Consider the following 16531-nt stretch of genomic DNA (forward strand, 5'->3'; position numbering starts at 1 on the left):
GTGTGGCCTTTGCCATGTCATCTCAGCAGTGCCCACAGGTTGCCCCTTAAGCCCAAGTGGTACTCCACTGTATGGATATGTGCTTTGTTGTTGTTGTTGTTTGTTTGTTTTTGCAACAGGGCCTCACAAAATAGCCCAGGCTGGCTTCAAACTTGTTTTGATCCTCCTGCCTCAGCCTCCTAAGTGCTGGGTGACAGGCAGGGGCCAGCATACACAGTTTGGCGGGTCTCTCTGTGTTGGGTGGTGGAAGGTCACTGTTGGCACCCCTTCCGCACTGCCCTGACACTGGCTCTATGGACCAGACTCTGACTCAGCCAGAGGTGGAGCTAGGCTGCGCATCCTGGGGAGATTGGGGTGCGACTGCGGCTTGTCCTCCGGCTCCTTTCCCAAGTACTCCCCACACCTGATGTTGGGAAGCGGGAATGCATTTTCCACAGCAGCTTTACTGAAGGGACTCAGGGTGCCCCACCTGGGGGCCAAGGGTCTGGGAAAGGCACACGCGGCGGTGGGGTCTCCCTCTGGCGACACAGCACTCCCCAGGACCCCTCTTTGGCACAGAGCTGGGCCCACGGAGCCCTGGCTCCCAGTAGATGGGCGGTGTGCGCCCCCCAGTGGCAGCTGGCAGTGTAGGCTGGTGTGGGTTGGGCGGTACTGGTGGCTGCTGGGAGCTCCTGGGTCTGGTCACCTCCCCTGCTGGCAAAGGAGCAGGCCACACACAGGGAAGCCAATACATTAGGTCGAGGAGGAGTGACGCCCAGGGCTGCCACTGGCACAGGACTCTAACTCTGGGCCCTGTTCGACTGCTTCTATGGCAGGAAGTGTACTCCACGGGCCAGGGGTGGCAACAGCAATAAGGAAGTGGTGAGCTGAGTCTTAGGGGGCAGGTGGCCTCTAGCTGGTGGCAGTGTACTGGGATCTGGGGGTCCTGCTCCAGCCCCAGTTTAGCCCCAAGTGCTATGCTCCTCTCTGGAGCCAAGCAAGGAGGAGGCAGTGCACGCAGTCACAGTGGCACAGAGCCCAGGGAGGGCGGCTGAGGTCGGTGGCGGTGAGGGTGGGCTGGGACCTTGGTTTCCTTCATGTGATCTGAGCTGGGGGTGGGGCTGGCCAGGTGCCTGGGGCCCTCAAGTGGAGACCCCAGGCCCGGGGGCCTCGCCAAGGATGTGGCGCAGCTCCTGCAGGCGCTGCTGCATCTCAGGGACGCCAGCCAGCTGCTGCTCCAGGCGCTGCCGCTCCTCCGTCAGGCTCAGGCGTGCCACAGAGTCCAGCCTCTCGAACTTCCAGCCTCCCTCACCATCAAACTGCAGCAGGTGCGTGTGGTACTTCCTGTGGGGACAGGATGAGACCTCAGCTGGGGCTACCCTCCCTGTCCCTGCCCCCATCTCCCCACCCCGCTCAGGGCAGGCCTCCGCCTCACAGGCACCTACCACAGGGAGGGCCGGTGGGTGATGGAGAGCAGCGCAATGCCTGCGTCCTTGGCCGCCTGGAAGATCTTGCCCTCCACGTCGATGCTTATAGCGCTGGTGCACTCGTCCAGTAGGGCATACTGGGGCCTCGGGTTGCAGGAGGGGAGAGGCTATGGGCCAGGGCTCCTCCAACCTCCCGCCCCGCCTGCGCCTGGATGCAGGCAGCCCAGCCTCACCTGTGGTAGAACATCCGAGCCATGCCGATCCTCTGCTTCTCACCACCAGACAGCACGTCCTTCCAGTCACACAGGGCCTCCCAACCTGTGTAGGCAGGGAGTGCTCAACGCGAGGGCCGGTGTGCATGGGCAGGGTGCCCATAGGGGTCTGGGGAACGGAGACCCCTGGGAACATGGGCACATGTGACTTCAGAGCGGCTCGTCCAGTGGCCCGCTTCTGGTCTGTGTCCTGTCTCTGTCTGTCTGTCTGTCTGTCTGTCTGTCTGTCTGTCTGTCTGTCTGTCTGTCTGTCTCTGGTACTTTGATAACTGAAAATGAGTTGAGTTGGATGTGGTGGCACACACCTGTCATCCCAGCACTTGGGAGGCTGAGGCAGGAAGACTGCAGGGAGTTTGAGGGCAGCCTGCAATGCACAGACCTCTCGAGAAAGAAGGGAAGGCAAGGGGAGGGGAGGGGAAAGGAGAGGAGGGGGGAGGGGAGTGGAGGGAGGAGAAGAGGGAAGAGTGGGGACTGGAACTGGGTCAATGTCAGATGTCTGGAGTCTAGCAGGAGCACTGTGATCACCTAAGGGGGCGTGAGATAAGGCCCAGAAATGTGCACGGAGGAAGAGCCATGAAGGTGCGTGTGGGAAAGAGTTCACTCTGGTGCCAAAGCCCTAAAACATGGGTATGTTCCGGGGATGCCCACGCAGAGCTGGGTAGGTGGGGCAGGCAGGTGGCATCTCCTTCCCTGCTACTTTTTCTTCCAGGGCACCTGGCAGCTCAGCATGAAAACCCTGCTTGCTAGCCTGGCTGGACATGCGCTGTGGTCACGTGTTATACGCACTGCAGCCTGTAGCGCTGTCTTTGAAAGAGAGAAGGAAGCTGGGCATGGTGGTGCACGCCTGTAATCCCACCAGCGGGGAGGCTGAAGCAGGAGGATCCCTGCGAGTTCGAGGTCAGCCTGGGCTACACAGTGACCTCAAGGCCAGCCTGATCCACACACTGAGCCCCTGTCTCAAAACAACAACAACAACAATAACAAATAACAAAACCAAGAGCCAGAAGGTGGCACCTCTTGCCTTTGGCCCTAGTCCTAGCTGAACTCATCCTACCAGGTAGAACGGCAGCTGGAGGATAAGACACAGAGGGCCAGGCCAGGAGATCTGAGCAGGGCCCAGTGCACACAGTGGTGACAAACCACCTCCTGCCCCCACCCCGCTGAGTGGCTGCCTCTAGGAGGAAAGTGGTGGCTTGGTCTGCCCTCTATGTTCCAAGGAGGCAGGGGAAGAGCTCTGCCCAAGGCCATCTTGTCCCTAGCAGGAAGCAGAGGCGTGGTGTACACTTCCCTGAAGACCGAGGACGGCCACTGCCTACCCCCAAAGCCCCAGGCCCACTGCCCTCCTCCAGACAGCGCACGCTGGGGACAACCAGAGTCAGCATCACATCCTAGCCCTTGGCCTGCTGCAACTCTGGCTGACCTGTCACCTCCCTGCTATGCTGTCCTGCCTCACAAATGGGGTAACCGCCCAAAGACTTGCAGGTCTCAGCTCAGAGCTGTCTTTGCTGAGAGAGGGTGATGGGGAGGACATTGAGTGGGGCCAGTACCCCACAGGAAATGCCCTGCCTGCAGTCTCTGGACACTTGGGGCCGCGTGTGTGCCGCGCTGGGGACGGCCGCACCTCCCTCCCGCTGCAGGATGTGGTTCAGGTGCACGATGTCCAGGATGGCTTCCAGCTGCCGCTCCGAGAAGCCCTTACGGCGCATGTCCTCCACCGAGTCTGGGTAGATGACCTGATCACGCAGTGAGCCCACAGACATGTACGGCCTGCAGGGTGTTGGCACAAGCTGTCAGCTCGAGTTCCAGCTGCCATGGAGGCTCCGGCGGCGGACACACACAGCACTTGTGCGCCCTGCCAGCAGCCCCCGCCTCCAAAGAGTGCCTGGGGGGTGCAGCTGGGGCAGGGCACGCCTCACCTCTGTGGGATGTAGAACATGCGCTGCGGCGGGGGCTTGTAGAGGACTCCGCCGTACGTGGGCCACAGCCCGCCCAGGATCCGGAAGAGGGAGCTCTTGCCGCAGCCGTTGGGGCCCGTGATGAGCAGGTGCATGCCCTCTTCCACCTGCGGGAGGGCAGCGCCATTGGCAGGTACTGGTTTTTAAATTAATTAATTTAGTTTTGGTTTTTTGAGATAGGGACTCACTATATAGTCTAGGCTGGCCTTAAACTCACTTTGTAGCCCAGGATGGCATCCAACTCATACCGACCCTCCTGCCTCAGCCGTACCTGGCTTGGGTCTTTTGGCAAGGGATGGAGCCCCAGCTGCATGCCTGTCCTAGCAGGTCGGCCAATGGATGTGACCCGACCCTAACCCTAAGGCCTGACTTGTCCAGAAAGCACAGGGCAGGCACAGGAAAAAGGGCCAGGCATGTCCCAAAACACACAGTGTGCCCCGGGGCCTGCTCGCCTCCTGTTCCACCAGGAATCTCAGCACAACACAGTCCCCACAGGACACCAGGGGGCATGTAGGAGCATGAGGCTGTTCAGCAGCCAGCATCTGGGGACAGAGGTTGCCCAGAGCGACCAGTGCCACTGTCCTTTGACCCTCTTTATCTGCGAATGCCACAGAGAGTGACATTGGGCACGAGGCTCCTGATAAGGGCCTTTGGTTCACCTCAGACAGTTACATGGGTCAAACTGTGCCCCTCCAATTCATATATCAGTCTTAAGGCCCAGTTGCTCAGGTGTGACCCTATTTGGAATTGGAACATCGCAGATATCTTAAGTGACACTGGAAGGGTCCCTCATGCAACACAAATGGTGTCCCTAGGAAAAGGGGCGCTTCATTGTGCTGTGGTGGTACAGAGCTTTGATCCCAGCACTTGGGAGGCTGAGGCAGCAGGGCTTTAAGTTGGATCCCAGGCTGGGCAACTTAGTGACTTAGTGAGACCCTTTCTCAGAGTAAAACTACAGAGCGCTGGAGGTGGAGCTCAGTGGGCAGACCTGGGTCCATTCTCAGCACTGCAGCAGCAACAATGACAATAACAAACAAAAGGAGGGGAGACTCTGCACAGGGAGGGAGAACACGACACAAGGCCCATGCAGCCGCACTGCGATGCCACAGAGCTCCAACGGTCAACAGCAACACTGAAGGCAGGGCCCCTGCTTTATCTCTGGATCCCAGTACCCAGCCCAAAGGTCAAAGTGTATGGCATGAGGTGGCGCGTGCCTGTGTGTCATCTCAGTGCTTGGAAGGCTGAGGCAGGAGGAACTCTGCAAGTTTGAGGTTAGACTGAGCAGATTTTGGTTAACTCACTGAGTTAGTGAGTTTAAGGCCACCCTGAACTAGGTAGTAAGACCCTGTCTCAAAATTAAAAAACAGGGGCTGGGAAGATGGCTCAGTGGAATAAGCGCTTCCCTGGCAAGTGCAAGGGCTTAAGTTCAATCCCCGGTTCCACAAAAAAAAAAAAAAAAAAAATTAAAAAACAAGGCAGAGTGTGGTGGTACGTGCCTGTGGGATCCCAGCACTAGGGAGGCTGAGGCAGGAGATCTCTGCGAGTTTGAGGCCAGCCTGGGCTACATAGTGAGGTCAAGTTCTGCCTGAACTACACAATGAGACCCTGTCTCAAAAACTAAAACAAAAAAAAAAAAAAGACAAACAAGCAACTCTCCCCCCAAACCAAAAAAAATCGTCTTCTACACAATCATTTACTTAAACTGCAGGCGGCCCAAGGTGTACTCTGAGTGCAGGCAGACTGCGCGCTAGGACACATCCTGCCCTAGCCTGTCCTGGCGACCGTGCTGCAGCGCTGTCTTGGGTTCTCTCCACCAGCCCTGGGGCTGCTCTGCTGTGGCCCATGCTCTTCCGGTCCGCAGCAGCAGCAGCAGCGGCAGCGTGTCTTCCCCTTCTGTGGCTCAGCTGTAACCCAGGCCTGGACGGGGAGCACCTGGTGATCCTTCTCCTTGCCTCTGCAGGGCTGGCAGTGCTCCCAGGGACAGCTCTGTGTCCACCACAGGCCTTGTGCTGGGCTGCCCACAGTGGACAGACAGGGCCGTGGGCTGGACACCAGAGTGGCTCACGTGAGCCAGCGGCAGTGTCACTGTCTGCAGCTGCAGGGCAAGCACAGCCCCAAGTCTGACCCTCTTCGGAGGCTGGGACCCAACAGTGCCTAGACCAGCACATGTGGGTAACCTTTGGCCAGCTTTCGTGACTGTGAGCCTCTTCAGCAGCTCTGACCATCACCCCAGCATGCACTGCCAGGGACATATCACCTCTCCCCTCGACCTTGTCCCATCTGCCACGCAGATCTGGGGACAAGGGCTATCGCCAGCAGGGCCAGGCGACTAGCCAAGGCCTAGCCTTCGAGATACAGGTGTGTCCCCAGGTGCCTGAGTCCCGCCCCACCTGCCCCATGCTGCCTACCCGGATGTTGAGGCTGGACACCACCACCTCTCCTGCAGGTGTGATGATGGGGATGTTCTCGCAGATGATGCCCTGCTCTACGTCCACCACCTGGCCTGCAGGGGAGGCAAGGAAGGTGAGGCATGGCATCCATGGACCCCGGGAGCCCTGGAAACAGCGCAGCCTGCAGGAGCTGAGCCCAGGGTCCTGGGCCGCTCCATCTGTCCTGTGGAACCTGAGCCCAGAGCCGCCTGTTCAGCCGCACTCTCACCTGGTCCCATCTCCAAATTGGACAAGGTAGCACAAAGCCTGTCATCCTAGCACTGGGGAAACTGAGGCATGAGGACTACCCTGAGTGCCAGGCCAGCCTGAACTTTCTGAGAGTCATGAGACAAAGTTGTGAGACTTGGTCTTACCCCAGTCCCAATGGCTAACACCAAGAACACAAAATCTGCACACCAGTCATCTCGCTCCTGAGAGGCTGAGGCAGGAGGATCTCTGCAGTGCTAGGCCAGCCTGGGCTACACAGTGAGGTCAAGGCCAGCCTGTGCTATGCAGCAAGACCCTGTCTCAAAAAGCCACCCCCCCCAAATAAAGGCAGCTCCCATGCCGGGCCCATCTGCCACACTCAGCTGGCTGGCTTCCTCCTCTGTGGCTCGCCTCAAGTCCTTGGGATGGGGCTGGGCAGTGGGTAGAGCCACCTACCCTGGATGCGCAGGGGCCCTTCCACGCGGACACCGGAGCGCACTATGGCCCCTGTCCCCGCCTGCGTGTCCTCCGGCTCCCCAGGCCGCTTGAAGCGACAGTGCTGGACATCTTCAAACACTTGGAACATCTCATGCACGCGTGCCGTGTAGCCGGCCAGCTCCGTCACCTCCTTGTAGGACGACATGATGCGCTCGGTGGCATCTGCTGCAGCTGTGAGCAGGTTGCGTGCAATGGTGAAGGCCTCCGTGCGCTCGCTCACCAGCTCCTCCTCCCTCATCGCCAGGGCGGCCCTCTTCGTGGCCTCCGAGTCTGCACGGAAACAGGGGAGGTCACAGGGCCACCCTGAAGAGGACACCTGGCCTACCCCGGCCATCAAGGGGAGGTGATTCTCGTCCTACCCCAGTCCCAATGGCTAACACCAAGAACACAAAATCTGCACACCAGTCATCTCGCGCCTGAGAGGCTGAGGCAGGAGGATCTCTGCAGTGCTAGGCCAGCCTGGGCTACACAGCGAGGTCAAGGCCAGCCTGTGCTATGCAGCAAGACCCTGTCTCAAAAAGCCACCTACGCACACACAGCACGGCACACAAAACAACAAATGCAAACAAAACAAAGCAAGTGCTCACGAGGTTGTGGGGGGAGTGTAGCCTGCTGCAAACACTGCGCAGGTCAGTATGGAGAGGCCTCCAATACCCTCGAAATCCCACTCGACCCAGCCACTCCCCTTCTAGTGTCTTCCAGAAAGAGCTGGAGACAGCACGTCACAGTGGCCTACGCGTGCGTGTTGACGGCAGCACAGCTCAGGACACGTAAGCCTGGAAGTGGCCGACACGGCCATCAGCAGGAGCGTGGAGAAGGAAGACGCCCTCACGCACGATGGGGACAGGGTCTGCAACAGGAAGGGTCAGCTTGGGTCCAGGAAGGCAATGGGTGCGCCTGCAGACACGGCGCTAGGTGAAACCATGAGCTGCACGAGGGTGACTCTCACGTGGTTCTTGTGCGTGAGACAGCCAACACTCAGATACAACAAAGAAAACAATAAAGGAGCGAGGGCAGGCCAGGTGCCAGCCATGTCTGAAAGTTCCATAATGTTAAATGATGATCCAGTATAAGAGAAACCGAAGGTCTGCTACAGGGATTTAGAAAAGCAATAATCCTTATCAGTCCTTAATAGCTTCTTCCTTTAGGAATGTACATTTTGTTTTTTAATTAATTGATTTTGGTCTTTTTTGGGAGATAGGCTCTCACTATGCAGTTCACACTGGCAATGAACTCATTATGTAGCTCAGGGCTGTCCTCCTGCCTCAGCCTCCAGAGTGCTGGAATGACAGCTGGACGCCACACTGTCCCACTTAATTTTGGTCTTTTTTGAGCCACGGTCTCACTACGTATCCCAGGCTGGCCTGCTTCAAACTCTCAGTGATCGTCCTGCCTCAGCCTCTCAAGTGTCAGGATGACAGCTGTGTGCCCCCATGCCCAGTGAGTCCTGCAAGTCTTACATTTTTTTTCTTATGTGTTTGGTACAAGGTCTCACTACACAGCTCAGACTCGTAGTGATCCTCCTGTTTTCAGCCTCCTCAGCACTGGGATTACAGGTGTGCACCACCAGGCCCGTCCTCGGTGGCTGCTCAGCGCGCCTGGGTGCGGGGCCGGAGCAGCATGTGGTGCTGAGGGATCGAACCCCAGTCCCTGCGCTTGCCTAAGTAGGCACGTAGTCTGCCGAGTTATCTTGCTGGTCCTGCAAATCTTTTCTGTGAGGCAAGAATCTACCAAGGGTGAGGTGAGGACCCCTGTGTCTTTGGGGGACTTCTTCAAAGCCCATCCAGTGACAAAATCACTCACTAAAATGAGCTCCAAAGGGTTTCCAGCTTGACATACAAGAAGAAAATGGCTGAGCTCTATGCCCTTGCTACGGCACTAGTACTGGGAAGTCTACAGAAACTTCACTGAGCCCCAGCACTGTGGGGCTCAGCACTTTGCCCTTCTCAGGGAAGGGAAAAGACAAAGGAGACTGCGACAAATGGTCCATAAATGGTGTGACGTGGAGGAGTGGCAGCTGAAACACAAAGCCTTTCCCAATTCGAAAAGAAAGAAGAGAAAGGGACGTGTAGCTCAACCCAGCAGTGGTAAATGGTCAGGACAGACCCTCGACAAGAAGAGATACAGCGGGCCGTGGTGGCACATGCCTGTCATCCCAGCACTTGGGAGGCTGACTCCGGAGGACTGCTGTGAGTTCTAGGGCTACATGGCAGGATCCTGTCTCAAAAAATTAAAAAACAAAACCCAAATAGCCAATGAACTCACGAACAGATGCTGAACACCATCAGTCGCCAAGGAAATGCACATCACTGCCTCCACCACGGGCAGCAAGGGGCCCACAGCCATGGCTACGGGGACAGAGGGCACAGCTGCTTGGAATGTGCCTGGTGGCTCCTCCAAGGCCAACGCCAAGTAACACACACCTCCCATTCCTCCCGAGCCAGACACCCAGGAGAAACCTTGCCCAGCCTCCAGTGACTGTCCACTGTGCCCCAGACGGTCAACAGCTGCCACATGCCCGAAAGATGAATGGATGGATGGATGGATGGATGGATGGATAGATGGAACATGGGTAAAGTTGGGGATGGATGGATGAAGAGAGGATGGGTAAAGATCAGAGATGGATGGATGGATACATAGATGGAACATGGGTAAAGTTGGGGATGGATGGATGAAGAGAGGATGGGTAAAGATCAGAGATGGATGGATGGATACATAGATGGAACATGGGTAAAGTTGGGGATGGATGGATGAAGAGAGGATGGGTAAAGATCAGAGATGGATGGATGGATACATAGATGGGTAAAGGGGGGGATGGAGGGATGCATGGATGGACGAAGGTGGTGGGGGAGGCGGCGGGCTATGTGTGTGGCATATGGCTGAGCTCCATGAAGGAGGGAAGGCTCTCCCACCCACAAAGCCAGCACAGGATATCCTGGACACGGTCATGACAGTGGGAGAGGTTGGCACCAAGGGCACACAGCAAGACTCCATTCCTCTGAGCTGTCTGCACCACACAAACCAAGAGACAGAAAGTACACTAGTGACTGCCCGCACTGGGCAAAGAGGAACTGGGGAGGGACCCACGATGGCTCTGCAGCTCTTCCTCCTCCTTGTTGTCTTTTTTGAGACAGGGTCTCATTATGTAGTTCAGGCTGGCCTACAGCTCACTTTGTAGCCCAGGCTGGTCTCAACTCACAACGATCCTCCTGCCTCAGCCTCCCAAGTGCTGGGATTACAGGTACACACCACTACACCTGGCTGCACTTTCTTTTTGGGGTGTAAAAGTGTTCTAGATGAAGTGGTGGTGCATGCCCATAATTGCAGCACTTGGGAGGCAAAGGCAGGAGGATCAAGGGCAGCCTGGACTACATAGTGAGACACTGCCTCAAAGGAAAAAAAATTCACTGTCCCCTGCAGGTCCCCCTGGGGCCTAGCTGCGGTGTCCACTAGCAGTCCAGGAGCCCTCAATCCCCTGTCGTGGGGCCTAGCAGGCACAGGGCAGCCAGCTCACAGTGAGAAGAGGGCAGGGAGGGAGAGAGGGGGGCTCCAGAAATGAACTGGGCTGACACACACAGGACCGGAAACTCTCTTGCTGCTCGTCTGGACAGAGCTTAACAGCGCTGGGCCAGGACTGGTAGCACGAGCTTGCCATCCCAGCTACTTGGGAGGCTGAGGCAGGAGGACTGCACGATGGAGGCCAGCCTGCACCGCACGATGAGGCCCCATCTCAAAATAAAAAATAAAATGGGCTTGGAATGCAGCTCAGTGCAAAGGCCCTGGCTTCGATCCTCAATATTAAAGGAAAAGAAGGAACTTCCATGCCTGGGTTGAAGCGAGCAGCACACTGTGTGTGCGGCCACAGGCAGCAGAACGTCAGCTACCAGGTCTGAGTGCTGAGCAGAGGCGTGGAGGAAGTAGGCTGGGACGATGGGCGGCCGGAGGAAGATCAGTTACGACACTCAGAAAAGCTTTAAATTTCTACTTGAAAAAGCAAAGTTCTATTTTCAAATTTCCAGTTAGAAGAGAATCAATTAGAACTTAGAGGAATAGTCACTGAAATGTAAAAATAAATTCAAGACCAGGGTGTGGGGGCACCCACCTGCCATCCCAGCACTCAGGAAGCTGAGGCAGGAGATCACTGGGAGCTCGACGCCTGCCTGGGCTACACAGTGACACCCTGTCTCAGAAACCAAACAAAACTCAAGACCTTCACATTTGAGGTGCCTGAACACTGGCAAATGGCAGAATTAGTGAGTGCGAAGCACCCCAGCATGCTGGCACTCGCAGCGGAGCACGGGAGGGACACAGATCTCGGCAGCACATACACAACACAGCCTAAACATTGTAGCAAAACTGAAGGCTGCCACGAAGGCAGATGGGAAAGGTACCCAGGCGGGCGGGCGGGCGAAGACTCAAGATAAGGCTTTCCCACAGCTAGGGCAGGAGCTACAAGACAATGGGGTATTGTCCCAAGGCTGACAGAAATTGGCCATCCACCTCCGGTTCTCTCCCAATCTAACTTCTTTTCCTTTTCTTTTTTTTTTTTTAATGTATTTAGTACAGGGTCTACAGGTTCTCACTATACAGCTTGGACTCGTAGCAGTCCTCTTGTTTTCAGCCTGCCAAGCACTGGGATTGCAGGAGCATGCCACCACACCCAGTCTCAGTGGCTGTCTCAGTGTGCCCTGGGGGTGGGGCCGCCATGGCAGGCAGAGGATCCAACCCTGGTCCCTGTGCCTGTCTAAGCAGGCACTCTAGTCGGCTGAGCTATCTGGCCGGCCCTTTAACTTCTTTTTCTTTTCCCCCTGGAAGAAGGTCTTATTATGTCGTACAGGCTGGCCTTGAACTCAGAGATCCTCCTGCCTTAGCCTCCCCAGTGCTGAGGTCATATGCATGCACAACATGCCAGACTCGCAAGCTGACTTGAACTCAGGAATTGAGGTAAAATAATACTTTTTGACAATAAAATAATTGCAAGTGGGTCCTGTGACAATACCCCTGAATCTCGTTTGTCTGGAAGAACAAAATGGGACACAGGGAAGACTGACGTATAAAGATAGGGCTCTGAGCTGGAAAATCATACACACACAAGTAGGTTTACATACTCAGCCACTGGATTAATGCAGCAGCTAGGATAAAAACCAGACAAAGCCAGGCACAGTGGTACATGCCTGTCATCCCAGCACCTGAGAGGCTGAGGCAGAGCAGTGCCAGGAGCTCAAGGCCAGCCTTGAGTTACATAGTGAGTTAAGGCTAGTATGAACTATATAATGGACCCTGTCTCAAAAAGACAAAAAAAAAAAAAAAAAAGATAAAACCACGTAGAAACCACCTTCATGCTGGCCTGAAACACATGTACAAGGCCAAGGAGGAGGGGAGCTATTGGTCATTAAGAATGCACAGTGACCTTCATCACAAGGGTGACCATGGAGAGACTGGAAAGGGACTGAAACAGCTGCAAAGCAGTGGCGAGACAAATGGAAAAAAAGGCCGGCCTACTGTCCCTGAATCATGGGCACCACTGGCTTCGTGTCCCACCACAGGCTGGAGGGAAAGGCAAGGCAGGCTGCTGAGGGCTCACCTGGAGGCTCCGGCATCCTCCTGTGACAGAGCCAGGCAGGCAGGCAGAGAACACGGACCAGAGGGAGGCAGCGGACCCACTTCTGGTAATGCCAACAGAGCTCTCACCTGACTCTGAGTAGCCAGTGGCAGTGATGATGGGGACAGCCACCATGAGCAGGCCTGAGGCACTCCACACGTACTTCATGAGGAACTGCTCGAGCATGACGTACCACAGGCGCTCCAGCAGGATCGCGTTGATCTGTGCCGCCAGGGCGCGGTAGCAGTCCCGCAGCAGCGCCAGCTCCACCTGCCCAAGGGAGGGAGGGTGACACAAGCTGCTCATGTCTGCTGTGCCATCAGACACCAGGACAGGACCATGTGTGGACTGGGGTTACAACTGGGGAGGGGTTCCTGTCCTTGTTCCCGCTATCTCATCATCTCCCCACTTTTTTTTTTTTTTTTTTTTTGAAACAGAATGTGGCTATGCAGTACAAGCTGGCCTCGAACTCCCTGTGTAGCACAGGATGGCCTGGAACTTGAAATCCTCCTGCCTCAGCCTCCCAACTGCTAAGATGACAGGTGTGTGCCACCACACCCAGCATACTACTCTCCTTTGTACACTGGCAGCTTTTGAATGCACTCAAGGCAGTCACTGTCCTGTCCCTGCTGAGCCTGTGTCTTAGGGCCCTCTCTAGGCCCTCCTCCTGTCCCTGCTCTCAGGCTTCATCCACCCTGTCCTGTGAATCCTCAGCTCAAGCTTAGGTACCTGGCACGACACAAAGGGAGGCAGAAAGAGTGGAAGGGGCTGGCTGGGCTCTGCCTGCCCAGGCCAAACCTCCCTCTGCTTTGCAGAACTGCTGTCCGTGGGAAGCTCGAATTGCATTTTCCCACAGAAGCCAGGAGAGTCCTCCTCAGCACCACACTGGCCTTCCCTGACCTGGCCACCATCTGCTATGCTAGAAGGGGACAGATGTCTCTGTGGGGAGGAGGGGCAGCAGTGGTGAGGCAGGCAGGAGAGGCCAGAGGTACGGGGTTTGTAGCATGGTGACTGTGGGCCCCGGGGGTTGCCCTATTCCTGCCTAGTGCCAGCTCAGCACTGTCTGTCACCCTCATGTCCTCGGAAGGACACTGGGGCCCAGAGACAGAGTGACCTGCCTAAGCTTGCACCACCGCCTGGAGGGGGCAAATGTGGCAGGAATGTGGGCCACACTGGTGGGGCTGCTAGGGCCGGATCCTTATAAAGGGTGCTTTGACTGATTGAGAAAGGGTTACTTTGTTCTCAGCAAGAGGTTGTATGCATGTGTGGATTTCAATAAGCAGCCTGGCCAGGCACCCTAGTGCATGCCCATCATCCCAGAGGCTGAGGCAGAAGAGTCACTGAGAGTTCGGGACCAGCCTAGACTAGGTAGTCAGTTCAAGACAGCGTGAAAGGGGCAAACTCCATCTCAGAAAAAGAAAGCAAAAATAAGCAGCCTCACCGAACTCCTACACAGAAGAGACTATTCTGCTGTCTGCCCTCACCTACTGACCTGTGTCTACGCTGGAACTCATGGGGACATCTGCCAGTACACATGCCTGTACAAGGGCCATCAAGCCAGCTGTGGGGCTGTCACGGCACAAGGAAGACCACAGTCAGGCCCTGGATGTACCTGGGCCCTCTGCCCTGGCAAGTGAGGTTTCTGGGCGAACCTGCTACTTCCTGAAGCTGGCCTGAGGAAGTCCTGAGAACCTTTGCTCTCTTGTGCTCCTGGCACCGTGCTGTGCTGGCACAGCGGGCTTTGCCCAGGCCCAGGCTCCTGGTCCTGAGGGAGCGCATCCCCTGTGAGCACCCGGGGAGCCTTGCTAGTGCTGGGAGTGGCAGGAGTGCCAGCCAAGGCTGTGATGGAGCTGTGAGAGGACCTTGCCAAGCGTCTCGCCTGAGGCCACAGCCGCCTGCCAACCCCCAAAGAGAGCAGCAAAGGGGCACTGCCTAAGGCCACACTTTTCCTCTTAATCTGAAACCTGGCTCCGCCCCAGATGTCTTTTCTGTGCTCAGGGATAAGCTTTGCTTTAAAAAATCAGACAGGCAAGCCGGCTTCTGGGCGACGCAAAGTCTCTGGGGTCCAGGCTCCCCAACGGGCCCAGGAACAACCAGGCCTTGGGAGTTGGAGCTGGCCGCCACAGCCCCCACCCCCCACCCGCCGCGCATTCGGGGAACTGAAACTGGAGTTTCCGAGGAGAGCAGAGCCTGAGGCAGCTGCGGCCCCAGGCATGAGGAAGAGGTGGGGCGGGGCGGTAGCTAGCTAAAGGCCAGGCCCCGGGTAACCTTCTTAGGGCCGGGCCGCTAGGCCCCTAGCACACCCCGAAGTTGTGTGTGTGCTCACAGCAGGGGCGGAAGGGCGGCCACGCAGGAGGCAGGGCTGCTGCTGGGTGGGCAGGAAGTGTCCTGAAGCAGTGGCAGCTGAGGCCGGCAGCCTCGATCCAGGACCTCCCGGAGGCTGCTCGGCAGTTAGGCCCGGAGCTCTGAAGGCCTTGACCCTGAGTACTGCCGCCACTGTGGCCCCTGAGCTGGGCGCTGCTCATTAACCTCCGCTTGGGCTGAGTCATGCCTATAATGCCCGCCTGTCCAGCCAGCCAGCTGTGCCGGACGCTGGCCTTCAAAGGCCCCGGGACGCAGCAGAGGCTGGGCAGCAGGCTGGGGCCAGCAGCACTGCTCTGGGCTGGCAGGGGCTCTGGCTGGCTGAGCCAGAGCACAGAAGCAGAAGTGAACTGGGGCTCGGGGCAGCCTACACAGGACAGTTCCCGCCCAGCTGGGCCACTTCTCCATTCCCACCATCCCCACCTCCCCTCCCAGGCTGCACACCCCTCCAGCCTTAGCCCTGGCCTCCCAGGACCGTGCCCCACCTCGTGGCCCCCATAGAAGGCGATCTCCTCCGAGTTGGCCACCACGCGAGAGTGCATGTAGCGCAGCTCCCCTTTCCGTCGTGCCTCCTCGGCCACCAGCTCCCCAAACTTGGGCGAGAAGGCCCGCAGCACGTTGGCCGTGAGGAACACCACGAGGCCTGCGATGGCTGAGGGCCATGCTGTGCCGGCCCCACGGGAGCGCGCTGCCCGGATGAGAGTGTAGGAGGTCACGGCCACGTCCAGCAGTGGCTTGGTCAGGTTGGAGTAGAGGTGGGCCACAGAGGCGGCGAAGGCCACTAGGTCCTCCGTCAAAGACTGGTCGGGGTTACGGAGCCGCCCGTCCATGTTGCTCACGCGGTAGTAGGTCTGCTGCGAGAAGTAGAGGCTGTAGGCATGGGCCACGAGACGACTGCGAAAGGACAGGGCTAGCTGACCCTCCAGGTAGCGGATGGCGCTGTTGATGAAGGTGGCAGGCAGCGCAATGAGCAGCCACTGCAGGAGCTGCCAGCCGAAGGCGCGAGGGTCCTTGCGCACGATGCAGCGAGCCAGCCGGCCGTCCAGGCGGGCCACGTACACGGAGAGGAAGGTCCGGCTCACCAGCGCAGCCGAGTGCAATGCCAGCAGCCCGGTCTCCCGGCACAGGACCCTGGGGAACAGCAGCCGCAGAAGCACCAGAAGCCGCCGCAGGAACACCCGGTTCATGCCAGCCTTGGCTGTAGTGGGCCCCAGGGTCTCCTGTGGGGACTCCCCGGCCGGGCCCTGAGGACCCCTGGCTGGGGCCAGACACTGGCGCACCAGAGGGTAGAGTTTGTGGGCTCCATAGGCAGTGAGCGCCAAGACCACCGCTGTGCGCCTCAGTGTGGTCACCCGCGAGGACCTTGGGGTGGAGAGCACCGGCATGTCACCTGGTGTCCAAGGCGGCGGCGGCGGCAGCAGCAGCAGCAGCAGCAGCAGCAGCAGCGGAGGCAGGTGCTAGAAGAGCTGTTGCTCTGAGCCGGGGCTCGTTGTCTAGGCAACTGGAAACCTTGCAGTGGTCCCAGAGACTGTCGCTTTGGGCCCCTGGGATGGTGACAGCGGACTTGGTGTGGTGGCCTCAGAGCCCTCCAGGGTCGTGGCCTCTTCAGGCAGCTCAGCTGCTGCAGGAGCTTGGCTTCTCTGTCCCCTAGCCCCTGAGGTAAGAGCCTCCAGAGGTCTGGGCAGAGAGGGCGTTTTTCCCTCCTTCTCCTCCCCCGGCGGCGCCCCTCCCCGGGGCACCGGGTACGTCCGTCCCGCAGCCTGCTCAAGCAACAGTGACTCCGCCACTGGCCCAGAATCCC

At 57.7% G+C, this 16531-nt stretch overlaps 1 protein-coding gene across 1 annotated transcript; it reads right to left on the reverse strand.

Moving 5' to 3' along the window:
* Positions 1–246: 246 nt before the first annotated feature.
* Positions 247–16509, reverse strand: Abcd1 (ATP binding cassette subfamily D member 1). The gene is made up of 9 exons (XM_004645146.2): positions 15216–16509; positions 12459–12639; positions 6726–7037; positions 6042–6136; positions 3595–3740; positions 3300–3445; positions 1640–1724; positions 1425–1550; positions 247–1323 (listed from the first exon to the last, which is right to left on the reverse strand). The coding sequence occupies exons 1-9, from the start codon at positions 16113–16115 to the stop codon at positions 1122–1124; spliced, it is 2193 nt and encodes a 730-aa protein (XP_004645203.1). The 5' UTR covers positions 16116–16509; the 3' UTR covers positions 247–1121.
* Positions 16510–16531: the final 22 nt, after the last annotated feature.

This window comes from Octodon degus, unplaced genomic scaffold (assembly GCF_000260255.1).
Source record: "Octodon degus isolate 3935 unplaced genomic scaffold, OctDeg1.0 scaffold00218, whole genome shotgun sequence".
Classification (NCBI taxonomy): domain Eukaryota; kingdom Metazoa; phylum Chordata; class Mammalia; order Rodentia; family Octodontidae; genus Octodon; species Octodon degus.

Bases quoted from the DNA above. Each gene is read 5' to 3' on its own strand.
- Abcd1 (XM_004645146.2), bottom strand. From the start codon at position 16,115: ATGCCGGTGCTCTCCACCCCAAGGTCCTCGCGGGTGACCACACTGAGG. The intron at 7,038-12,458 runs GTGAGAGCTCTG...GTTTCCGTGCAG, and splicing joins CACTGGCTACTCAGAGTCAG to ACTCGGAGGCCACGAAGAGG. The intron at 3,741-6,041 runs GTAGGCAGCATG...GCCCTCCCGCAG, and splicing joins TGTCCAGCCTCAACATCCGG to GTGGAAGAGGGCATGCACCT.